The sequence below is a fragment of the Mus musculus genome, chromosome 9 (genome assembly GCF_000001635.26).
Source record: "Mus musculus strain C57BL/6J chromosome 9, GRCm38.p6 C57BL/6J".
NCBI classification, from domain to species: domain Eukaryota; kingdom Metazoa; phylum Chordata; class Mammalia; order Rodentia; family Muridae; genus Mus; species Mus musculus.
The window spans coordinates 60,431,173-60,450,047 of record NC_000075.6 but is presented as its reverse complement, the minus strand read 5'-3'; the positions used below and the strand labels follow the sequence as shown (position 1 = coordinate 60,450,047).

Here is an 18,875-nt window from a genome sequence, read left to right as displayed (position 1 = left end):
CTGCTGTTTACGTGAGGGCTGAGGACTGAACTCAGATTCCTGTGCTTTTGGGGCAAGTGGGTGACTGGCCCTGGGATGTGTTTTGCTGCTGCTGGCCAGAAGATTCTCCTCCGAGCCTGCTTCCTCCTCGGCAGAATGAATATGGTAACAACTCTTTGCTGGGTCATTCTGGAATCAGAGCTAAAGCGTGTACAATATGCCCATATGTTCTAGAAGAGTTCCCTTTCATCTTCCTTCCCCAGATTTAGAAACCAGACCATGCTACTACTGGCAGGGCTGTGCACTCTTTCTCCATACCATGGGAAAGCTCACAGGTGACACACAGGTGACAGATGAAAGGGTCCTTAGACTGCTCTGAAGGTTAGAGGAGAGTGGCGCTGCTAGCTGAGCTCCATATCAGTGGTCTGTGTGCCCTGGGCCTCATGATGGGGGCCCACAGGGAGAAGGCTGTTCGCTGCCTCTGTGGGCTGCAGGGTTCTTTGCATCTGGAGAATCTTACTGCTCACTGCATGGGATCCCTGGTGCTTTGGAGGTAGGACTATGCTTATGGGGTTTGTTGACCCTATATGTTCTTGGCACCCTTAAGAGACCAGAATAAGAGTTGGAGCTGGTGCCACAAGATGAGCACCTGGAGAAGTACATGTGACAATAGAGGTTGGAAACCAGTGGGTCTCATAGTGAGGCCACGCCAGGAAGGCCATCTTTATAAAATGCCATCTTCTTCGCGTGGTTCTTCCCTGCTGGGCGTTCTGTTCCTTCCTTTGGGATCAATTCATGATTAGCCTCTATGGAGGAGACATTGGAAATTGTGTCATGTCAGCTGGAGGAGCCTCAGAGATCACCCACATGGCTTCCTTTCCCCTCCAGTTTGCACAGATGTTTGGGGACTATAAATAATAGCACTCAGTGTCATTTCTGATGTGGCTTTGGATGAAGAAAATAGGATGGCTCAGAAGGTTATCCTGACTGTGTGTGTGTGTGTGTGTGTGTGTGTGTGTGTGTGTGTGTGTGTAAGAGGAGCTTGCTAGTCTGGTACATTCCACATTACACCTCTTTCTAGCTGTCCAGGTAGCCCTGGCACCCAAAGCCCAGATGAGGTTTGTTTTTCTCTGAGCTTGCATTTAGTGATCCACTGCCACTTCTTGGTAAGATGACTTGTCCCTTTGAATAAAACTTCACATAAGGCTCAGACATTATAGGACTCTGTTCAATATTTCATAAATCAGAGCAAAGCTCTTTTGTTAAAACTTCATTTGAGTATCCTTACAATGCCACTTATGTAGTATCAAGTTTGATCACCTAACATAAAGATTCCCTTCATGGAGTCACCAGGAAACCTTGTCATATGATTGTATTAGTCACTTTGTTAAAAAAGCCGCTCACAGCAACCAGCATTTACCAGTGATGGATCCAGAAGCAAGTGGTCTACCCCAGTCCTATGTGCTGGTGCCAAGATATGTTAGTGGCAGATTCCAGGATGTAAGTAGGCCTCCTTTCATGTGAACTCCCACACAGCCATGCTCTTACAGCCTTTTCTCTTTGGATCTTTACTGCCTGGTCTTTTATGGTTTAGCCTTTCCTCCTCAAGACGGTGTATTCAGTCGAGGGAGCTGCACCGCGGAGTCTCAGCATTGTCTGAACAATGACAGTACCAGTTGGCATGCCAGTATGGAGAGGGGAGAGGGTTAGTGACTGCTGAGAGAGAGAGCTGGTCTTCTCCGGGGAGGAGCCCACCTCCCAGTGAGCTGAAAACATTCCTGAAAACATACATATAGTAAATAGACATACAAGTGGTACTTCTATATTTATTCACATATATACATGTATAAAACAATAAAATATATAGCAATAATAATTAAGGAAAAAGAAGTCATGAGTCTGAGAGGGAGCTGGAGGCTGGAAGGGGTTGGAGGGAGAAGGGTGGGAACGTTATAAACGTAGTACACATACATGATATCTTATAAATATTTTTAAAAGGAAAAGAATTTACACTTGTATTACAGGTTTTTTTTTTCCTCTAAGAATTTTAGTTAAATATTTCTAATAGACACAAGGTAGATTTTGGTAAAACATATTGGCATTGTTATAAAAATCCATCGTTTTATTTAAAAGTACAAAGTTGGAGCCACTGGGGGTGGGAGCAGGAAACAGAAACATTGCTACTTTGCCCACCAGGACCACCACCAAAGGCCACTGTAGCTGCGATGCCCTGTGGGTGGCGAGCTCCAGTGTAGCCGTGTGCAGCCCTGGAAGCAGCTGCTGCATCCGGGCCCCACAGTGGCTTCCCACCGGAATCTCTTTATGACAAGAACCATGTGATGGTGGCTGCTTGTTTTTAATCATCCTTATTATATCCAAGTTACAGAAGGAAGGAAGTCTCATCTGGGGAATCAAATTTCAGCAAATACTTTATGTGACATCCTGTTAAAGTTCAAGAGTGCCATATAGCTTGGACTTTAGGCCTCAACAGGGCCTTCTTTAAGCTCAAAGCTGTGACCAACATGGGGCTGGAGAGAAAGAAGAGAAAAGAAGAAGAGGGGGGTAAGAATGGGAGGAGGAACTAGAGAATGCTTCTGTGAGGTAGAAGGCAGCCACAGTGAGTAGAAACTTACATGATGCTTACAACCTCTACTCAGTTGGTCCTCTCAGCATCTGTGACTCCAGCTAGCCAGTGCAGCAGCTTCTAAACAAGGGTGCTGTTGAATTTGCAGGCTCAGGGTGGGAAGAATACTTGGTGGTGGTGGTGGTGGTGGTGGTGGTGGTGGTGGTGGTGGTGGTGGTGGTGGTGGTGGTGGTGCTGCTGCTGCTGCTGCTGCTGCTGCTGCTCCTCCTCCTCCTCCTCCTCCTCCTCCTTCTTCTTCTTCTCCTTCTTCTCCTTCTTCCCCTTCTTCTCCTTCTTCTCCTTCTCCTTCTTCTCCTCCTCCCCCTCCTCCTCCTCCTCCTTCTTCTTTTTTAATTACTTAAACTGTTTGAGAATTCCATCCAAGAGTAATGAATTTTTACACACACACACACACACACATATCTAGTGTGATTCAGAAGCACACATGTTTAGAGCTAACCATTTAGGATTGGATAACCCATCAGGGAGCCCACCCCTAAAGAAAACTGATTCTCCCCACCTCAGTAGCCATTCATTGTCTACAGTTTTCCATCTTGGGATGGGGACTTTTCCACTATCCATGTTGGCATGTCAACTGGTATTATCATCATGGAGATATTGCTTAGGCAACTATATTGTAGAGATTTCATGGGCCCATCTTCCCATCATGTTTAGAAGATACCGCCTACCAGCAGGTATCCTAGTCCTTTGGAGCTTACATTCTCTATGACTCCACTTCTGTGACTTTCCATGAGCCCTGGGTGGAAGGTGCCATTGTAGATGTATCAATTGAGGTCTAGGCTCCTCACAGTCAGTTTTCTCTGCATTTTACCAGTTGTAGATCTCTGTGATCATCTCCATATGGTTCTTTTTAAGCTTCTTTGATAAAAAGTGAATGCTACATTTATCTATGGGTATACAGATACTATATATAGAATAAGGTTAGAAATTATATTGCCTTAGGAAAATAGTAGTAGTAGAGTCTCCTTTAGGGTCTTTGGCTTCTATAGCAGTGTAGGAGACATTTTGTTAAACACACTGAACCTCAAACTCCAGCTAGAAATCCCAAGCTGCCTCCTGTTTCCCCAGACTGGAGGTATGTGGCACACAACAGAATCAGTTTGCCTGCTTACTGCCTCCCAGGGCACCTTTGGTCTCCCATGCCCTTGACTTTGGAAATAGCTGTGGTTTCTAACACAGTGATGTTTCCTCCTAGGGGACCCCAGCCCCTAGTCTTGTTTCAACAATGCCTAGCTCCATCCCAAGATGTGGTTCTTGTTTCTCCCTGTCTAATGGATGGAGTGTTTGCATTTGTACAGGGTTTTTTAATGGGCTGTAAGCGGTTGGCTCCGAGCAAGATTCTTGGTTCATAGCCAGGGCAACTTGAAATGTTTGGGGAAGCCTGTGTGTTCTGTGAAGAATCCAGGGCTTGTTTCTGCTACACACATGACTCATGCCAACCAGGCAGATAGGAAAGAGGTGCTTCCTTGGTGCTGTCAGCCTGGCTAGAGGGTGGGTTGTGCTTCAAAAAGAATTAGGGCAGGGCTCCCTTTCCCATGGATATCTGGAACCAGTAGTCTCCGATCAGCCAGAGACTGTTAAAAGCGGTCCCTTTGCTCATTCCAGAAGCAGTGACGGGAACTCCTAATTTGCCTGCACAGAATGTTTGAGGTGGAAATAATTTCCAGAGATTTTCTTTTAGGCAAGACCATACCTAAGCTGTCCCAGAAAGACAACTCTGCCCTGCGTTGCACTACTCTGAGGAGATGCTAGCCTTCCAGCCAATCCTTTATTTTCTTTGTTTGTGTGGTACTGGAGATCAAACTGAGGGGCTCTTGTATGCTAGGCAGGCAAACTACCACTGAGTTAAATACTCCCAAAATGTGTTACCCTTACTAAAAGGCTCTTCCCTTTCTGCCTGCAGTGCCCCCTATATGACCTTGAGATCCTGTCTAGGGAGGTCATCTGTTTGGCTACATCTCTGTTTGCTTACGCATTTCAATATTAGCACTTTGGGGTCCTGCCCAGGACTTTGAAGGGCTTTTCAAATGCTTCCATCTGAATGCCCACGGCATGGGCACATGTTTGCAAATGTGCACACACATGGCCTGTGTGCTCTATTTAGACAGTCATCAGAAATGTGACATTCAATATATAACATTTAAATTGTCAAAAAAAATCATTAGTTAGATTAACATAAAAAGTAATTAACTGGGGGAATGTCAGCCCTTTTGTAAATGTTTAGGGAAAAAATGAGAGTTTAGGAAGGGACATCTAGGCCCTTTGGCTCACCGATAGCACCTGAGTTTGAGCATTCCAGGCCAAGGGCAGCTCTTGGCTGCTGGAGCTGGTAAATTGGAGTCTGAATTCTACCTGTGCTGTTTCTAGCAGCCTGACTTTGGAGGTTTTCAGCAGCTTCTCCTCTGTAACAAAGGAACATCTTACCTGACAGGGTACAGTGATTGTACAACAACCAACTTTGTGCCAAGCTTTGATATATAGGAGCTGGGGCCATGGTATAAAAAGTCCCTATGTATAATAGGTAGGTGGATCAGATAATAAACAGGCAAGCAAATAATAACATTTCAGGCTCTGAAACACCAAGAGAAGAAAGTAACATGGTAGTGTGATTGTGTGTGTCTGTGTGTGTGTGTGTGTGTGTGTGTGTGTGTGTGAGGTGGGGTGCTATGTGTAGGACTCTATAGTGTGATTCTGTATGTGAGACTGTGGTTATACAAGTGTGATTGTGTGTTTCCCCTTATGTATGTGTGTGTGTGTATATGACTCATGTATGTGTGTGATTTTCTCTAATTGGGTATTTGTGACTCTATATAATTGTGTGTTTGTGACTCTTGTCTGTGTATCTGTATGTGTGTGAGGGCATTATAGTAATGTGTGTATATGAGTGCATGTGTATATGAGCATGTGTTTGTGACAATGTGAGACTGTTTTATACGTGTGACTGTATGTGTATGAGTTCATGTGCAGTGTGTATGTTAGTATGTATGTGTGGTGGGCATGTGCATATGATTCTGTGTATGTGTATGGTCCCTCACATGTACTCACACTATTTTGGCTAGTTTGGCCCTCACTACTCCAGAGACCCCTATGAGGGATGATAGATTAATATCCCAGTGATAGGAAGGGCAGCTCGGAGGACTAACTGAAGTTAAGTATTGGGCACATTGTCAACACTTTCTTCAAGAATCAATGAGTGTGGTCAGCTAGATGGCTCTGGATAAAGACACTCGCCAGCAAACCTCACCTAAGTTTGAGCCCCCAGACCTGTGTAGCAGGAGAACAAGCGTCCACAGGTTGTCTTCTGATTTCCACACACACACACCCTGGCATGTGTGCTCATACCTCCCTACACAAAATGAGTAAATAAATATAATAAAAATGTAAAAAAAAAAAGTAAAAGAATCACAGAAGTATTATTTGAGCCCTTGAAAGGAGATGTTTATGGTTTGCTAGATGTAATCAGAGTAGTCTCACAGCAATTCAACTGAATTTTGGAAATAATACAATGAGAAAAGTCTTTGACACCCCAAGTTATCATATTTCTTTTGGGAATGACTGCTGAGTGGTTCTATTTAATCAGCCGGGGCTTTTGCTAAATTCCCTTTTTTTTAAAGCTTATGGTTTTTAGTTCAGTGATTACTTGAAGATGCAATCCTTTGAGTAAACTGAGTGAGGACTTGGTATATCCTGAATATCTCGCTGTGTGTGAGAAAACATTGAAGGCGTGTTGATCCTCACAGCTGGGTACCAGGCCCTGAAGACCTTGCCCTTAGAGGTCATGGCTGTTCCCTTGCAGCTTTTGTGCTCAGCTCACATCTTCTGCTGGCTCACAATCACCCACTAGCAATGTGGGGGGAGTGGTATTGATAGTCCTCCACTGAGCAGCGTGTAGTCATTGATTATCTTGTAGATTGGTCCTCTACAGTAATGGGCCAGTGCTTCAAAATGTGTTCATTTTCTAAAAAAATAAATAAATAATAGTAATTAAATGCTGGTCCATCATGCTTAAACTCAGAATAATCTAAGAGCACCTGTGGTCGTATCCAATTGTATCTTTGTTGTTCTATTATTCATCTGCTGCCTTAATAGATTGGAGCTGGGGAGATGGCTTAGTTGGTAAATACCTTCATAGTTTGTAAGCATAAAGACCTGAGTTTGGATCCTCAGAACCTATGTAAAAAGGCAAGTATTATGGTACAAACCTGTGATTCCACGGATGAAAAGATAAGAGGAAGAGAGAGGTGGACCCCAAGAATCTTGTGGGTCCCCTACCTAGCCTGTGTGTCAAAGTTCTAGGCCAATGAGACTCTGTCTCAAAGAAGATGGAAGGTACAGAAGAACTGACAACCAAAGTTAACCTCTGACCTCTACAAGCATATCATGAATTTGCATCCCACACACCAATTATTATTCACTTGAATTTTTATTTGTTTTAAGATCTGTGTTTATTCCATCTGAAACTTGTTTACAGTTGAGTCAGAGTAATAAGCCTAAGAAGTTGACAGCTGTTTTTGGCTAACAACCTGTGGTGTGATACATAAAAATGGAAATTATATTAGAATACAGTGATATATGTTCAAAAAACTGTAGGCGCCTACAGGAGAGAGCCACTGTCCTCACATGGGGAGCTAGGGTGTTCTGCAAGGGGGGTATGAAACTCCAAATTTGGCAGATCTTGAAGATGAGCAGACATTTGTCAGGTGAGGTAGGATTTGGGGAGGAAAGGCTTTTAAAGCAGGAGACGTGGTTGTTTACAGCTGGTGTGGTTGAGTGACATATTAGGAATAGGATGTACTGGTGGGAAAGGCTGCAGGCCTAACTGGAGGTCCAGGAGTGAGGACTTTGGGTAATTGGATTCCGTTCCAGATGCCGGGAGTGCTCAGAGAGGCCAGTCCACATGGTGTTTGGATGCTGGGATTTGCAGAAGTAATTCTTAAAGTCGAGACAGTTCAGGATAGCTGGGGGCAAGTCCAAGCAAATGGAAGTAGAAGCTGACTAAGCTGTAGGCTAAGAGGATGGGGAGATGCAGCATCTAGCAATATTTCTGAATAGAACTGGCTGGGGTTTGTGTCCAAGTGGAGGAAGAGGGGAGTTTGAGACTACTCATTTACCTGCAAGACATCACCACAAAGTCTATTGCTAATACCCCAGATTTTCCCCTGCTTTGGACAAGGTGAGTAGATTACCAAGAATGTCTCCCCAGTTCTTGACATGGGAGAGAATGGAGAGACACCAGAAAAAGGGTGACCAGAAGTTTAGGAGAAGAACCAGGACAGTGTGTTTTCCCAATGTCAAGAGGAGAGAAGGTTTCACACAGAGAGCATAGCTAAGGGTCAAATTCTGAGTGACTTGCTTTGGAAAACACAACTATCATTTGGATAGCCAGTTTCCACTCTTCAGGCAAAATGGAACAAGGGGAGTAGTAGAGGCATCATGGATTCCCAGCCAAGTGACTGAGCAGAGAGAGGAGGTATTTGACATTTCACAGATAGGCACTCTTGGTCCATCCTTCTATACATCCATCCACTTGTCCATTTATCCTAACTGTCCATCTGTACACACACACTTATCTGTCTACTCACCCAGATATCCTCTCATCCCTCTGGCCCATCCGCCTGCCCATCCATTCACTCACTCAGTATTTCCCTAGGGGCTACCAGATGACAGATTGTGGCAGAGATGAGAATGTGTGGAATACAAAGATAAAATAAATCATGATTTGCCCCGAGGAGCTTGTGGTGTTGCTGAGAAGATAATTGCACCAAAGATAATTAGTGCCAGGCGTTAAGCGCTTTGGAAAAGGATGTGCAGAACAGCTCTGGAAAATGGGAAAGGACCATTTGGCATGGATGGAAAACGTCTGTTCACAGACGGAGGGGAGGAGAGAATGCCTTTGAGCTGAGAGGACAGTAAAGGCCAGAGAAAGAAGGAGTGTGTCCTCCTTCCTGCCTGTTGGTTGGAGGGAGTGATAAGGGTTGAGCTGGAAAGGAAGGCTGAGGCCAGATGGTTGTTGTTTGAGACAGTTCTCGGTGTAGCCCTGGCTGTCCTGGAACCCACTCTGTCAACCAGGCTGGCCTTGAACTCAGAGATCCATTTGCCTCTGCTTCCCGAGTGCTGGGATTAAAGGCGTGCACCACAACCACCCGGCAAGGCAAGATTTTAAAAGGACTAGACTAGGAGTTAATTTGGCTTTCATCCTTTAGAACATGGGAACCCAGGGTTCACTGCTAAGCAAAAGAGCAACACAATTGGGCTGCATTTCAAGAGTAAACTTTGGTGGCATGGCAGTTCTGAGTGTGCATGCACTCGCGCGTGTGCGCATGCGTGCGCCCGCCCGCCTGCATCTGTATGCATATACATAGGGGTAGGGGTGGTCAGAGGTCAGCATTGAGTCTTTCACTGCACTGGAGCCAACTGATTCAGCTAGGAAGTCTCTCCACCTTTCTGGTGCTAGGATTTAGGCACTCACTCCTGCACCTGGTGGGCTCTGGGATTCTGAACACTGATCCTCATGCTTGCCTGGGAAGCACTTTACTGCAGCTGTCTCCCCAGCTGCATAATGTGCCTTTCTTAGGAGGATCTTTCTGATCCTCAGAGCCTTGTAGAAAGTAATGCTGAGTATCGACCCAGCTGTGGGTAACTGAATCACCCAACAGACTCTCCAGCTGAAGGTTGCCACTCCCAAACTGGCCTCTCGCCACCCTTTATTCTGTGCGTTACTCGTTATTTTCACTGTCTTGGTTGGCTTAAGTTGCAAATAGGAAACTGCCATTGAGAGTATCAGGCCAAATAGGCTAACCACAGCACCAAAGAATACCTCCAGGCCCTTTGCAGTAACATCTGCTTCTGTTTCCCAGCAAGTACTCGGCAACATAGGGCGGACTCGGTACCCAGGCACATGCTCCGAGTTATGATTTAGTTATAAGGGAGGACAATTTCCATGTGGCTGGTGATGAAAGCGACAGGTCAATTTCAGAAGCGGGGAGTGTTTCCTGTTAGGGAGATCACATCCAAATATTTACCTCATTGCATCATTTGGATGGGCCCTGCCTTTGAATTCAGCACAAATACATTCAGGCTTCCCTTGCATTTTGAAATGAAAGATATCTCCTTTACTGGCAGGGGAGCCCTAGGCATATGCTGAGGTCACCTCTCTTGCTCTCATGATACTTGAGGCAGATTAATAAATCCAAAGCCTGGTGGTGGCAGAAGGCATGTCTGTCCCAGTCAAATCCAGTCAGGTCATTTGATCTACAGGGCTGTCAGAGCCACAGACACGCTAGTCGCATGTCACAAAGTGAGCCGAACAGCCTTGGGTCTACACAATGGTATCTCTACCCATAGTTCCCTCTCTCTGTCTCCCCATCTTTCATTTTTCTATGGTTCATTGGCTGCTCAACTTCCTTACCAAGAGTATATTTTCTAAAATATCCTCCCGGTTTATGTCCCATGTTAGGTAGGTACGGTCACACAAATGTGTTCCTGTCCTATGTCATAGACTTGGAACTGCCTTCATGTAGAGTGGCAGAAGCAGGGGTAGGAGGCTTGGAGGTGATATTGTGATGTGGAGGGAATATTTGAGGCTGAAGGAAGGAGCCACAAAGCATAGAGATTCAAAGCCTAGAGGGTGAGATCTGTTTAAAAACGTCCTCTTTTGAGTCTCATCTGAGTGTATCATAGCCAGTGATCCGTGATTCCTTCAAACCAGGGGAGCTTGTTGAAGAAGCCTACCACTGGATTCCTCCCATTTGATAAATTTGGGGTGAGAGCCAGGCTCCTGCATTTCTCAGTGCTTTGTGAGGTGGGTTGTGCTGTAAGTCATTCTGAGACTCACCCTTGAGAGACACAGCACAGGACTAGAAGTCAAAGCGCCTGTATTACCCTTCAGTACTTGGTTCAGACCGTTATGCTCAATAGCATGGATGTGGACGAGTGTGGTGGAGATGAAGTCCCTGAGGTTTTGACTGTAATGATTCTCCACTGGAAGCCTCAGGGCTTCAGAGAGGACCAAGAGCAGAGCAAATGGAGCAGCAGTCTGCAGCACACCTAAGTTGACACCTATTGGATGGCTTATGGCTGGTTGCATGTGGTTGGAGTTCTCTTCTGTATGGCTCATACTGTAGCTAGAGCTACCTCTTTGTGCCTTCCTGTTCTTTCTCCTCATTTACTTGGGTTTTGTGTAAATGCACTGTTTCACCTGCTCTTGAAATACCTTTGTAGTGGGCATTCACTTGAGTAGTTAGCCACTGGAGAGGTTTTTACCCCATCAAAGCTAAGGGGTTTTACTGTATTCTTCCATCTTTCAATTCTTCTTCCTCCCCTCCCCTCCTCCTGTCTCTCCCCCTCTTCCTCTCCCTCTTCCTCAATCTTTCCCTGTCCTTCCCTCTCCCCCTGCCTCTCCCCCTCTTCTTCTCCCTCTCTCCCCCCTCCTTCCCCTTTCCCCTTTTCCCCCATCCCCCTCTCTCCCTCCCTCTGCCTCTCTCTTTATGCATATGTGTGTATATGTGTTGACAATGCATGCAGAAACAGAGGTTGATGTTGGATGCCTTCCTTAATCGTTTGCCACCCTATATTTTGAGACAAGGCTCTTAATGAACTTGATGTTCAGGAATGTAGTTAGGCTGCCTGACCAGCAAACTCCAGAGATCCCCCTGTCTCTGTCTTCCCAGCACTGAGATTACAGATGTGACATGTAGTATCATGCCTGGCTTTTATGTGGGTGCTGGGGATCAAACTCAGGTCCCTATGCTTGTGTGGCAAGGGACTGATCTATCTTCCCAACCGTCCTTGAGACTTTTATATTCATTTTGTATTAATTGCATCAATATTAATGCTGACAAATATGATTTGTATCCTTTTGTGTCAGCATAGGCAATTATGATGTGAGATCAAATCATTTACTTAAAAACAGACATCAGACAGACAGACAGACAGACAGACAGAAAACCATAAGTGATGCCCTTGGGTGACGTAATCTGACTGGAGATTCTCTACTCTCTGAGCTGACAGTTCAGCCAGGGTCCCTGGTAAAATGGCTTTGGTGAGCTGCTCGCTGGTTGGCCTTCAGTCTTCTGCTCTCAGCTTTCTGAAAACCTTGCCTCTGCTTTCCAACTCCAAGGTGTCTTTTTCTAGTGTTTTCTTTAGGGCATTGGCTTGGTTATGTGGCTAAAACCAAACCTACTCTTTCTTGTCTCTTCTGGAACAAGACTTTAGAATATAAAAGACTTTTCCCCCTATAACTCCTTTTCCATGAAGAACAGATGGGAGGCTTAATTTTCAGCAAGAAAATTAAAAGCCAGCGAGATGGGACATGATTTCGAATCAGTGCTAAACCCAAATACATTGACGACATTTAGTGGTGCTGAGTTAGGGGCTTCCCGGTGGCGAGGGGAAATTTCCGGGCTCTTCAGTGAAGCAGGATGACCATCTATCTTGGTTTAGTCTGTGCCTCTTACTTCCCACCCCACAATCTGCTCTGAATCATTCCCCCTTTAATCTATTTATTTTTATTTATTGAGCAAGCAATATTGTAACCATGGCTGAAATTTTTGAAATTACAAGGAAACTCCCAGACTCAGCTTTGGTGACAGGTCAGATGTTTTCATTTTTCCACGTCCCCCTCCAGACTTTGCTTGTAGGCAAACAGAACATTTACATTAGTATAATCATGGTATAATTTCAAGTTTGTATTTGGCATTTTAAACTTTATATTATATTACATGTCTGCTTATTTCATTGTATTGTTCATGATTATGGTGTTTTTGTTGAATCATGAAGCCCTAATTCTATTTGACCATCTTTCTATTTGGCTTTATGAATTCATGCCTTATACAATGTGGGTGTGGTAGTGTATGGTTATAATCCCAGTACCCAGTGCTCTGGAGGATCATGAGTTCATGCCCAGATGTGTAGTGTTTATATAGTTCAAGGCTATATAGTGGGACTGCCTCAAAAAAGAAAAAAACCAACAACTGGGGATGAGGTGGTTAGGGTGCAGTAAAGCCTGGCTGTGATGGGGCTGGTATGTGCTGTCTCCTGTTCCAGAGCTGGCCTAGCGTCTGTTCCTGCAGTCTCTGATCCATGCAGCCTCAGCGCATCTCATGTCTTGGTCCTCTGGTTACTCTGGTTTAGCTATTGTCTGTATGTATTGTCTGTACGTAACTCTGCCTGGGCTTCTTCCATGCTTATGCTTCTGACAAATAAAGACCAACCACTCTTCTTCTAAAATGTATTTATTTAGTTTGTATATGTAATATTTAATTTGTAAGTATGCATATATGTATGTGTATATATGTGTTTATGTATGTGTATATGTGTGTACATATATACATATGTGTGTATGTGCATGTATATGTGTGTATGTGTTTATATGTTTATATATGTATGTGTGTATATATGTGTATATATGTGTGTGTAGAGGACAACAGGAATTGCTTATCTGCTTCCATTATATGGGTTCTAAGGACTAACCTTGGATTGTTAGGCTTGGTGGCAAGCACCTTTACCTGAGCCTCCTTTCTGGCTGTCCCAGTTTACTTCTCTGATGCTGTGTTAGAATGCTAATGACTTGGGGAGAAAAGTGTTTATTTTATCATACTTCCAGATCACACTTCATCTCTGAGGGAAGACAAGATAACAGCTCAAGGCACGGACCAAGAAGCAGGAGCTGAGTGCAGCAGATCAGAGAGAAAGGCTGTTTATTGGATTGCTAGCCCATGGCTTGCTCAGCCTGCTTTGTTGTTGTTAATATATATACCACCCATGATTACTTGACCAGGTGTGGCGGCATCCATAGCAGGCTAGGCCCTCTGACATCAATCATCAACCAAGAGAATACCCCACAGTCATGCCCACAGGGCCATCTGATGGGGGCAGTTCCTCATTTGAGAGTCCTTCTTCCTAGATATGTCCAGGTTTGTGTCAAGTTCACAGAGACAACCCAGCACAGTGGCCCAGATCAGCCGCATCTCTCTTGGCAATCCCCCAGAGCTGCTTTCTCTCCTTCATGTCCTGTGCCAAAGGCAGACCTGGTTCATTTCCTATCACTTTGGTTGCCACATTTTATGTGTATAAATCTGCCATCATTTAGATATCATCTAGAGTTCTTTACTGCAAGCCACAGAAAGAGCAAATGCAGGGGACACCAGGCTGGGATGAGTCCGGTGTAGGTAGGGTGTGGGTATCAGCTAGAACAGCACCAGCACCAGATGGTCTCAGAGCACAGACAGATCAAGAGAGCTAATACTAGAGCAGAGGACCCAAACCCACTCTGTCGTAGATAGCAAATCCAGTTGATCTACCTTGACTTCAGCTAGCTGTCTCCTGAGTGCATTCCCAGTGCCTTTTATGCAGCATGGAGACAGATTTCCTAAAGGGCCAGAAGGAAAGGGCTGTCAGGTTACACTGTGCACACATCTTCCCAAGTGTATAGATTTATACTCATCTCTGACTGGCATTAAGCAGCCTTCTAGATGTCTGAGCCCAAGTGATGTTAGTTACATCATCCAGAATGGATGAGGAACTTCAGTCTCCCTTGGCATTATCACAGCTCCACTGTTGTGCATCCCAAGTTCTGTTAAACTGGGATGTGACTTCCTGCTTTTCTCATGTCTCTGAGTGCTGTCCCTTCCTTTCATCCCTTTGCTCTTGTTCCTTAGTGACTGTTCACTAAGTCAGAGGCCCCAGAGTGCAGGGGAGATGGCTCAGTCACTGAAGTGTTTGCCTTGTACATACAGGGACCTGAGTTCTGGCCCCGGAATGCACAGACAAAAGCCAGGCATAATGGAGTGCATTTGCAGTTCCAGTGCTGGTGTGGCAGAAATGGATTGATCCCTCGACTTGCTAGCTAGCCATCCTAGCCAAATTATGGGATTCTAGGCCAGTGAGAGATCCTGTCCCAAAAACCATGGAAATAAGGTGGATGGTGTCTGAGGAACAACACTGAGGTTGACCTCTGACCTTTACATGGACATGCACACACATGCATATACACACACATACACACTCATACAGGCAGACAGACAGAGACAGACAGAGACAGGAGACACCTCCTATAATATGACCTCATAGTTTTTTTTTTTTTTTTAAAGGAAGAGGACCTCTGAGGGCTTGTAGGATTTTATTTAATAGATCTCTCCCTAGACTCTAGCCCTCACCCCTCAAGAAACTCATCATATTCTCCAGAGAAGGGTCTCAATGTGGTATGTGCACTTTCAAGATGTCCATTCTTTAACTCTGTTATCCTACCCATAAACCTCCCTGTTCACATCCTTGAAAACTCCCAGTGGGGTGGAGAGAGTGCCTGTTTGATTCTATGGTGGGATCTGCTGCTTAAGCATTGTAAGACTTTGGACTCATGCCATCCATCCTCCCAAGAAAGGGGCATAGAAGCATGCCCCCTGCCCCTGCTAGGTGGGGTTGTTAGATGTCCTACTTAGTCACCCAACAACCCTGATGGAGTGGCATTAAGTCTCCACATTTTCAAAGCTTCACATGCTAGACTATGGGACTGATCTGTGAAGTGGGGATGGGAGCCATGGAATGCTCCTGTGAGAATCAGGCTCTGGTCCGTGCTGAGTGGTTTCAGCACATGAGGATGTGTTTGCCCCTCTGCTTTGTTCTTCCTGTTGTGACCCTCTGGCTCTCCCCTGTCCTTCCAGAGGAGTCTTATCCCTTTTCCAGAGATGCTGACACCATTTCTGTGGGTGTCAATACCCACTCCTGCCTTTGCACCCGTATGCTGCTGCTTTCTACAATGGGAGATGGCGTCTGCTGTTTGTGTATTCCTGTTTCCTTTTCTGATCATTTATGTAATTGATTATGGAAAGTTTCCATAGGAGACACCAGTCTCTGAGGATGGAGTCATTTAAAAGTCATCACTCCAGTTTTAGTGAGCTTCTGTTCAAATGTGTGCTCCATCCCTCAGATGTCTCCAGACATGGCTGGGGATTGCCACAAAAGCATCCTGACTATCTGTGAGCTGATAGAAATCTTGCAAACACTCTTAACTTGTTTGATTTCTCCAGGGTGCTCAATTAGATAATACAACTAAAGCAATTAGCTCTTTGGTTGGCACAGGTTCCACACTGAATAACTGGCAGTTGTCATTCCCGTTGTTAAGCATATTCTAATAGGTCTGGCTTTCCAGCTGCTTGTGATGTTGATGATCCCCCGGGGCAGCCAGCTGGTGACACAAAGCCAGTAGAGGTGAGCAGGTGGGTGATGGAGCCACAGTGGCTTCTGCTCTTTTCATTCCAGCCACTCTGCTTGGCACAGAATGATTTTCCAGTTGGGCCCTTCTGGTTGGCAGATCCAGAGAACTCTTAAGCCATGTTAAGTCAAAAAACCGATATGAAATTGCAGCGTTGTAGGGCTGATCTGGTCAAAGAACAACTTTTTTATGCTTGAAGAGATATAGCTGCAAACAGATTTCTTATATAATCCCTCTTTTCATTTTGTTTTTCAACAGTTAACATGTTATAGAAACTATCTTAATGAATGTAAATTGACTTCATTCTAAAAGGATGATTATATTCCATTATATAGAGAAGGTGACTTTCATTGACCCAGGCTCTTATTTAGGATGTGTCTAGACTTGCCATAGTTAGTTCCAGTTTGTTCTTTTCATATAATGATTTGATATCAACTTTTGTATATGTGTGTGTATAATCTGTATGTAATATTATTTGATAGTTTGAGTATAGCTAGCATAAACTATGGAAGGTAGACTATACTATTAAAACCCAGTTCAGGAGTGTGTGTCTGGACTTTCATTGTGGAAACTCATGGAATTTCAGGTCACTCCCTGTAGTAATCACACTATAAATTTGAGAATTCATGTCTGCAGAATAGGATGGAATGTGGTTTTATGTTCCCTTCCCACCAGGATCGTGCCCAATTTGGCAACCGGATGCTAAATTAGGGTGGGATTAGTTGAGGGAAGTGGTCCCCTGTGTGGCTGCATGTCTAGTGGAATGTTACAGAAAGCATATTGGTTATCTATTACTAAGAGACTGGGAAGGGGCAGACAGTGTGTATCCCCAAAGATACCAGAAACATCTTCCTGTCTGTGTTCCTTCATCCCTAACCATACTTACAGTAAAGGAACCATACACGTGGAATTACCCCACCTATTACTCTTGTTTCCCACCAATAGTACCGGCAGGGTGGCAGTCGCATGCAGGAGGAAAGCCCCCACAAGATTAGGGGAACAGAGAACTGGATTTTAGATTGATATATGCCTCTCACTAGCCTGAGACCATGGTTCCTTAGTTTCTTCCCTATGCACTAAACAGAATAACACCAACCCAGGTGATTGGTGGGGAACCGGGGGAGGGGTTGTTCTGAAACTATGACCTGGGTGGTGAGTGGCTGTCTCTGTCCTGCCGTGGATCTGACTAATATGTACGTCTGTCCAACAGGGAGAACCCATGATCAGGGCCACTGGCATACTCTTCTGCCTTGTCTCAGAAGTCCAGTGCTCTCTCACTATAGACTCGATGGCATAAAACCAGAGAGATGAATTCCCTCACAGTTCTGCAGACCAGATGTCACCAGATATGTGTGCTTTCCCAAAGTTCTGGGTGGAGCATCCTCAGCATCTGGTGGCTCCAGGCCCCCTGTGGCTTTGACTGTATCCAGGTACTCTTTGCTTAGGTGGTACGGTGCCTCCGTGCTATGACTTCCCTGCTTCTCAGACCCCTGTCCTTGTATCTTTGCCTTGGTCTGGTCATAAACAGGAGCAAAGCAGCTCTCTGTGTGCCCAGTGCAGTGGGCTGAGGGTGCTCATGTACTCTGGCTGAGGTCGGAACCCGGGTCCTCTCCTCAGCTGCTGTCAGTCATCACCCAGACCTGCCTCCTCTCCTGTCTGTCTTATTCTTGCTTTGACCCTGTCTGCTCACCCTACATCACTGGTGTGCTTGGTTTGGCTCTCTCAGTGTCACTTCCCTAAGTCCTTTGGTTGGTACCAGCAGAGCTCTGCTAGTGAGTTTAGTGTGGCAAACCCCTTACCCATTTCTTGGCTGCTTCCCTTATCCTATCCTACCCTGGTTACTTCCAGAACTTTCAGGAGCCAACTTGAGCCATAGAGATCATCTCAGGCCACTCCACGCTGCACGTTTGTTAAAGGAACCTCAATTATACAAGTCAGTAGGTTCATGGTGACTGATGGCCTGAGGCAAGAACTTTGCTTAAGAGCTGAGCCCTGGCTTTTGGTGACCAGGAGACAGCTGGAGTGCTTGCTCATGCTTATTAGGCAGGACCCTGGTCAGTTCTCACAGCTGCCTCCTGAGGCAGGCTTAGTGCCATCACTCATGGGTGACTTCATGCGTGACACCAGAGTCAGCTCTGTCAGGTCTGTTCCAGATAATTCTTGGACTGCCTCACTACTCAGGCTCTGAGGAAGCAGAAGAAGAGCACAACCCAGTGAGAACTTGGAGCCGCCAAAGCCAAGGTCAGTAAGAACACAAATGTGCCAAGAGCCAGGATAATCTGTAGGCATCTTGGCATTGCATAGATAAGCCCTTAGCTTATTGAAACCAGTAGATTGCCTACAGAAAGCCATAGGTTTGTTCAGTCCTTGAAAGACAGGAAGGATGTGCTAGGATGGTAGTTCTCAACTGGTGTGTCCCAACTCCTTTGGGGATAACAGGGGTCATCCAAGACCATCAGAAAACATAGGCATTTACAGTACGATTCATGACAGTAGCAAAATTACAGTTATGAAGTAACGACAAAAATAATTTTATGGTTGGGGCTCACCACTATATAAGGAACTGTTTTAAAGGGGTACAGCATTAGGAAGGTTGAGACCCTTCTAGGAAGATGTACTAGGAGGATGCTTTGGAAAGGCAAAAACATCTGTCTGACTGCTGGGAAGAGAGCAGCAAGTACCAGAACAGGTAAATTTTGAGAAACTGGTTATTTCTGAATCCAGTACGGTGACGGGGGACTAGCCATATAATGTCTCTGAGCCTCAATTTCCCTTTCATAAGGTGAGTGAGATTGGTAGGCAGGCATAAGACTCAGACTGCCTATGTAGTTATGTACCCAGTAGGTGCTTAGCCGTCACAGAACCAACTGGAACTCCCTGATTTCCTCTGGAAACCTCTTCAAGCTTCCCGCTCCAGCCAGCCAGCCAGCCAGCCAATGCAGCCAGTCCCTAAGATCCTCATCATCATCACTGGCCTGCTGCTGATGGGCTTAGGCTAATTTGTGTGGACCTGGGTGTTTTCCTCTTTGTCCTCAGTGCCTG

General features: G+C 45.3%; 1 protein-coding gene across 4 annotated transcripts in view; it reads left to right on the top strand.

Moving 5' to 3' along the window:
* Thsd4 (thrombospondin, type I, domain containing 4) overlaps positions 1-18,875 on the top strand; it is a 555,183-nt gene that overhangs the window by 72,066 nt on the left and 464,242 nt on the right. Inside the window, exon 1 of one of the 4 annotated variants that reach the window (XM_006510905.4) lies at positions 17,068-17,263. The exons of the other annotated variants lie outside the window; for them this stretch is intronic. Within the exon in view, the coding sequence (XP_006510968.1) occupies positions 17,141-17,263 (123 nt within the window). The 5' untranslated portion in view covers positions 17,068-17,140. Of the gene's footprint in view, positions 1-17,067; positions 17,264-18,875 lie in introns of those variants that run through there. 4 annotated transcript variants of the gene reach the window in all.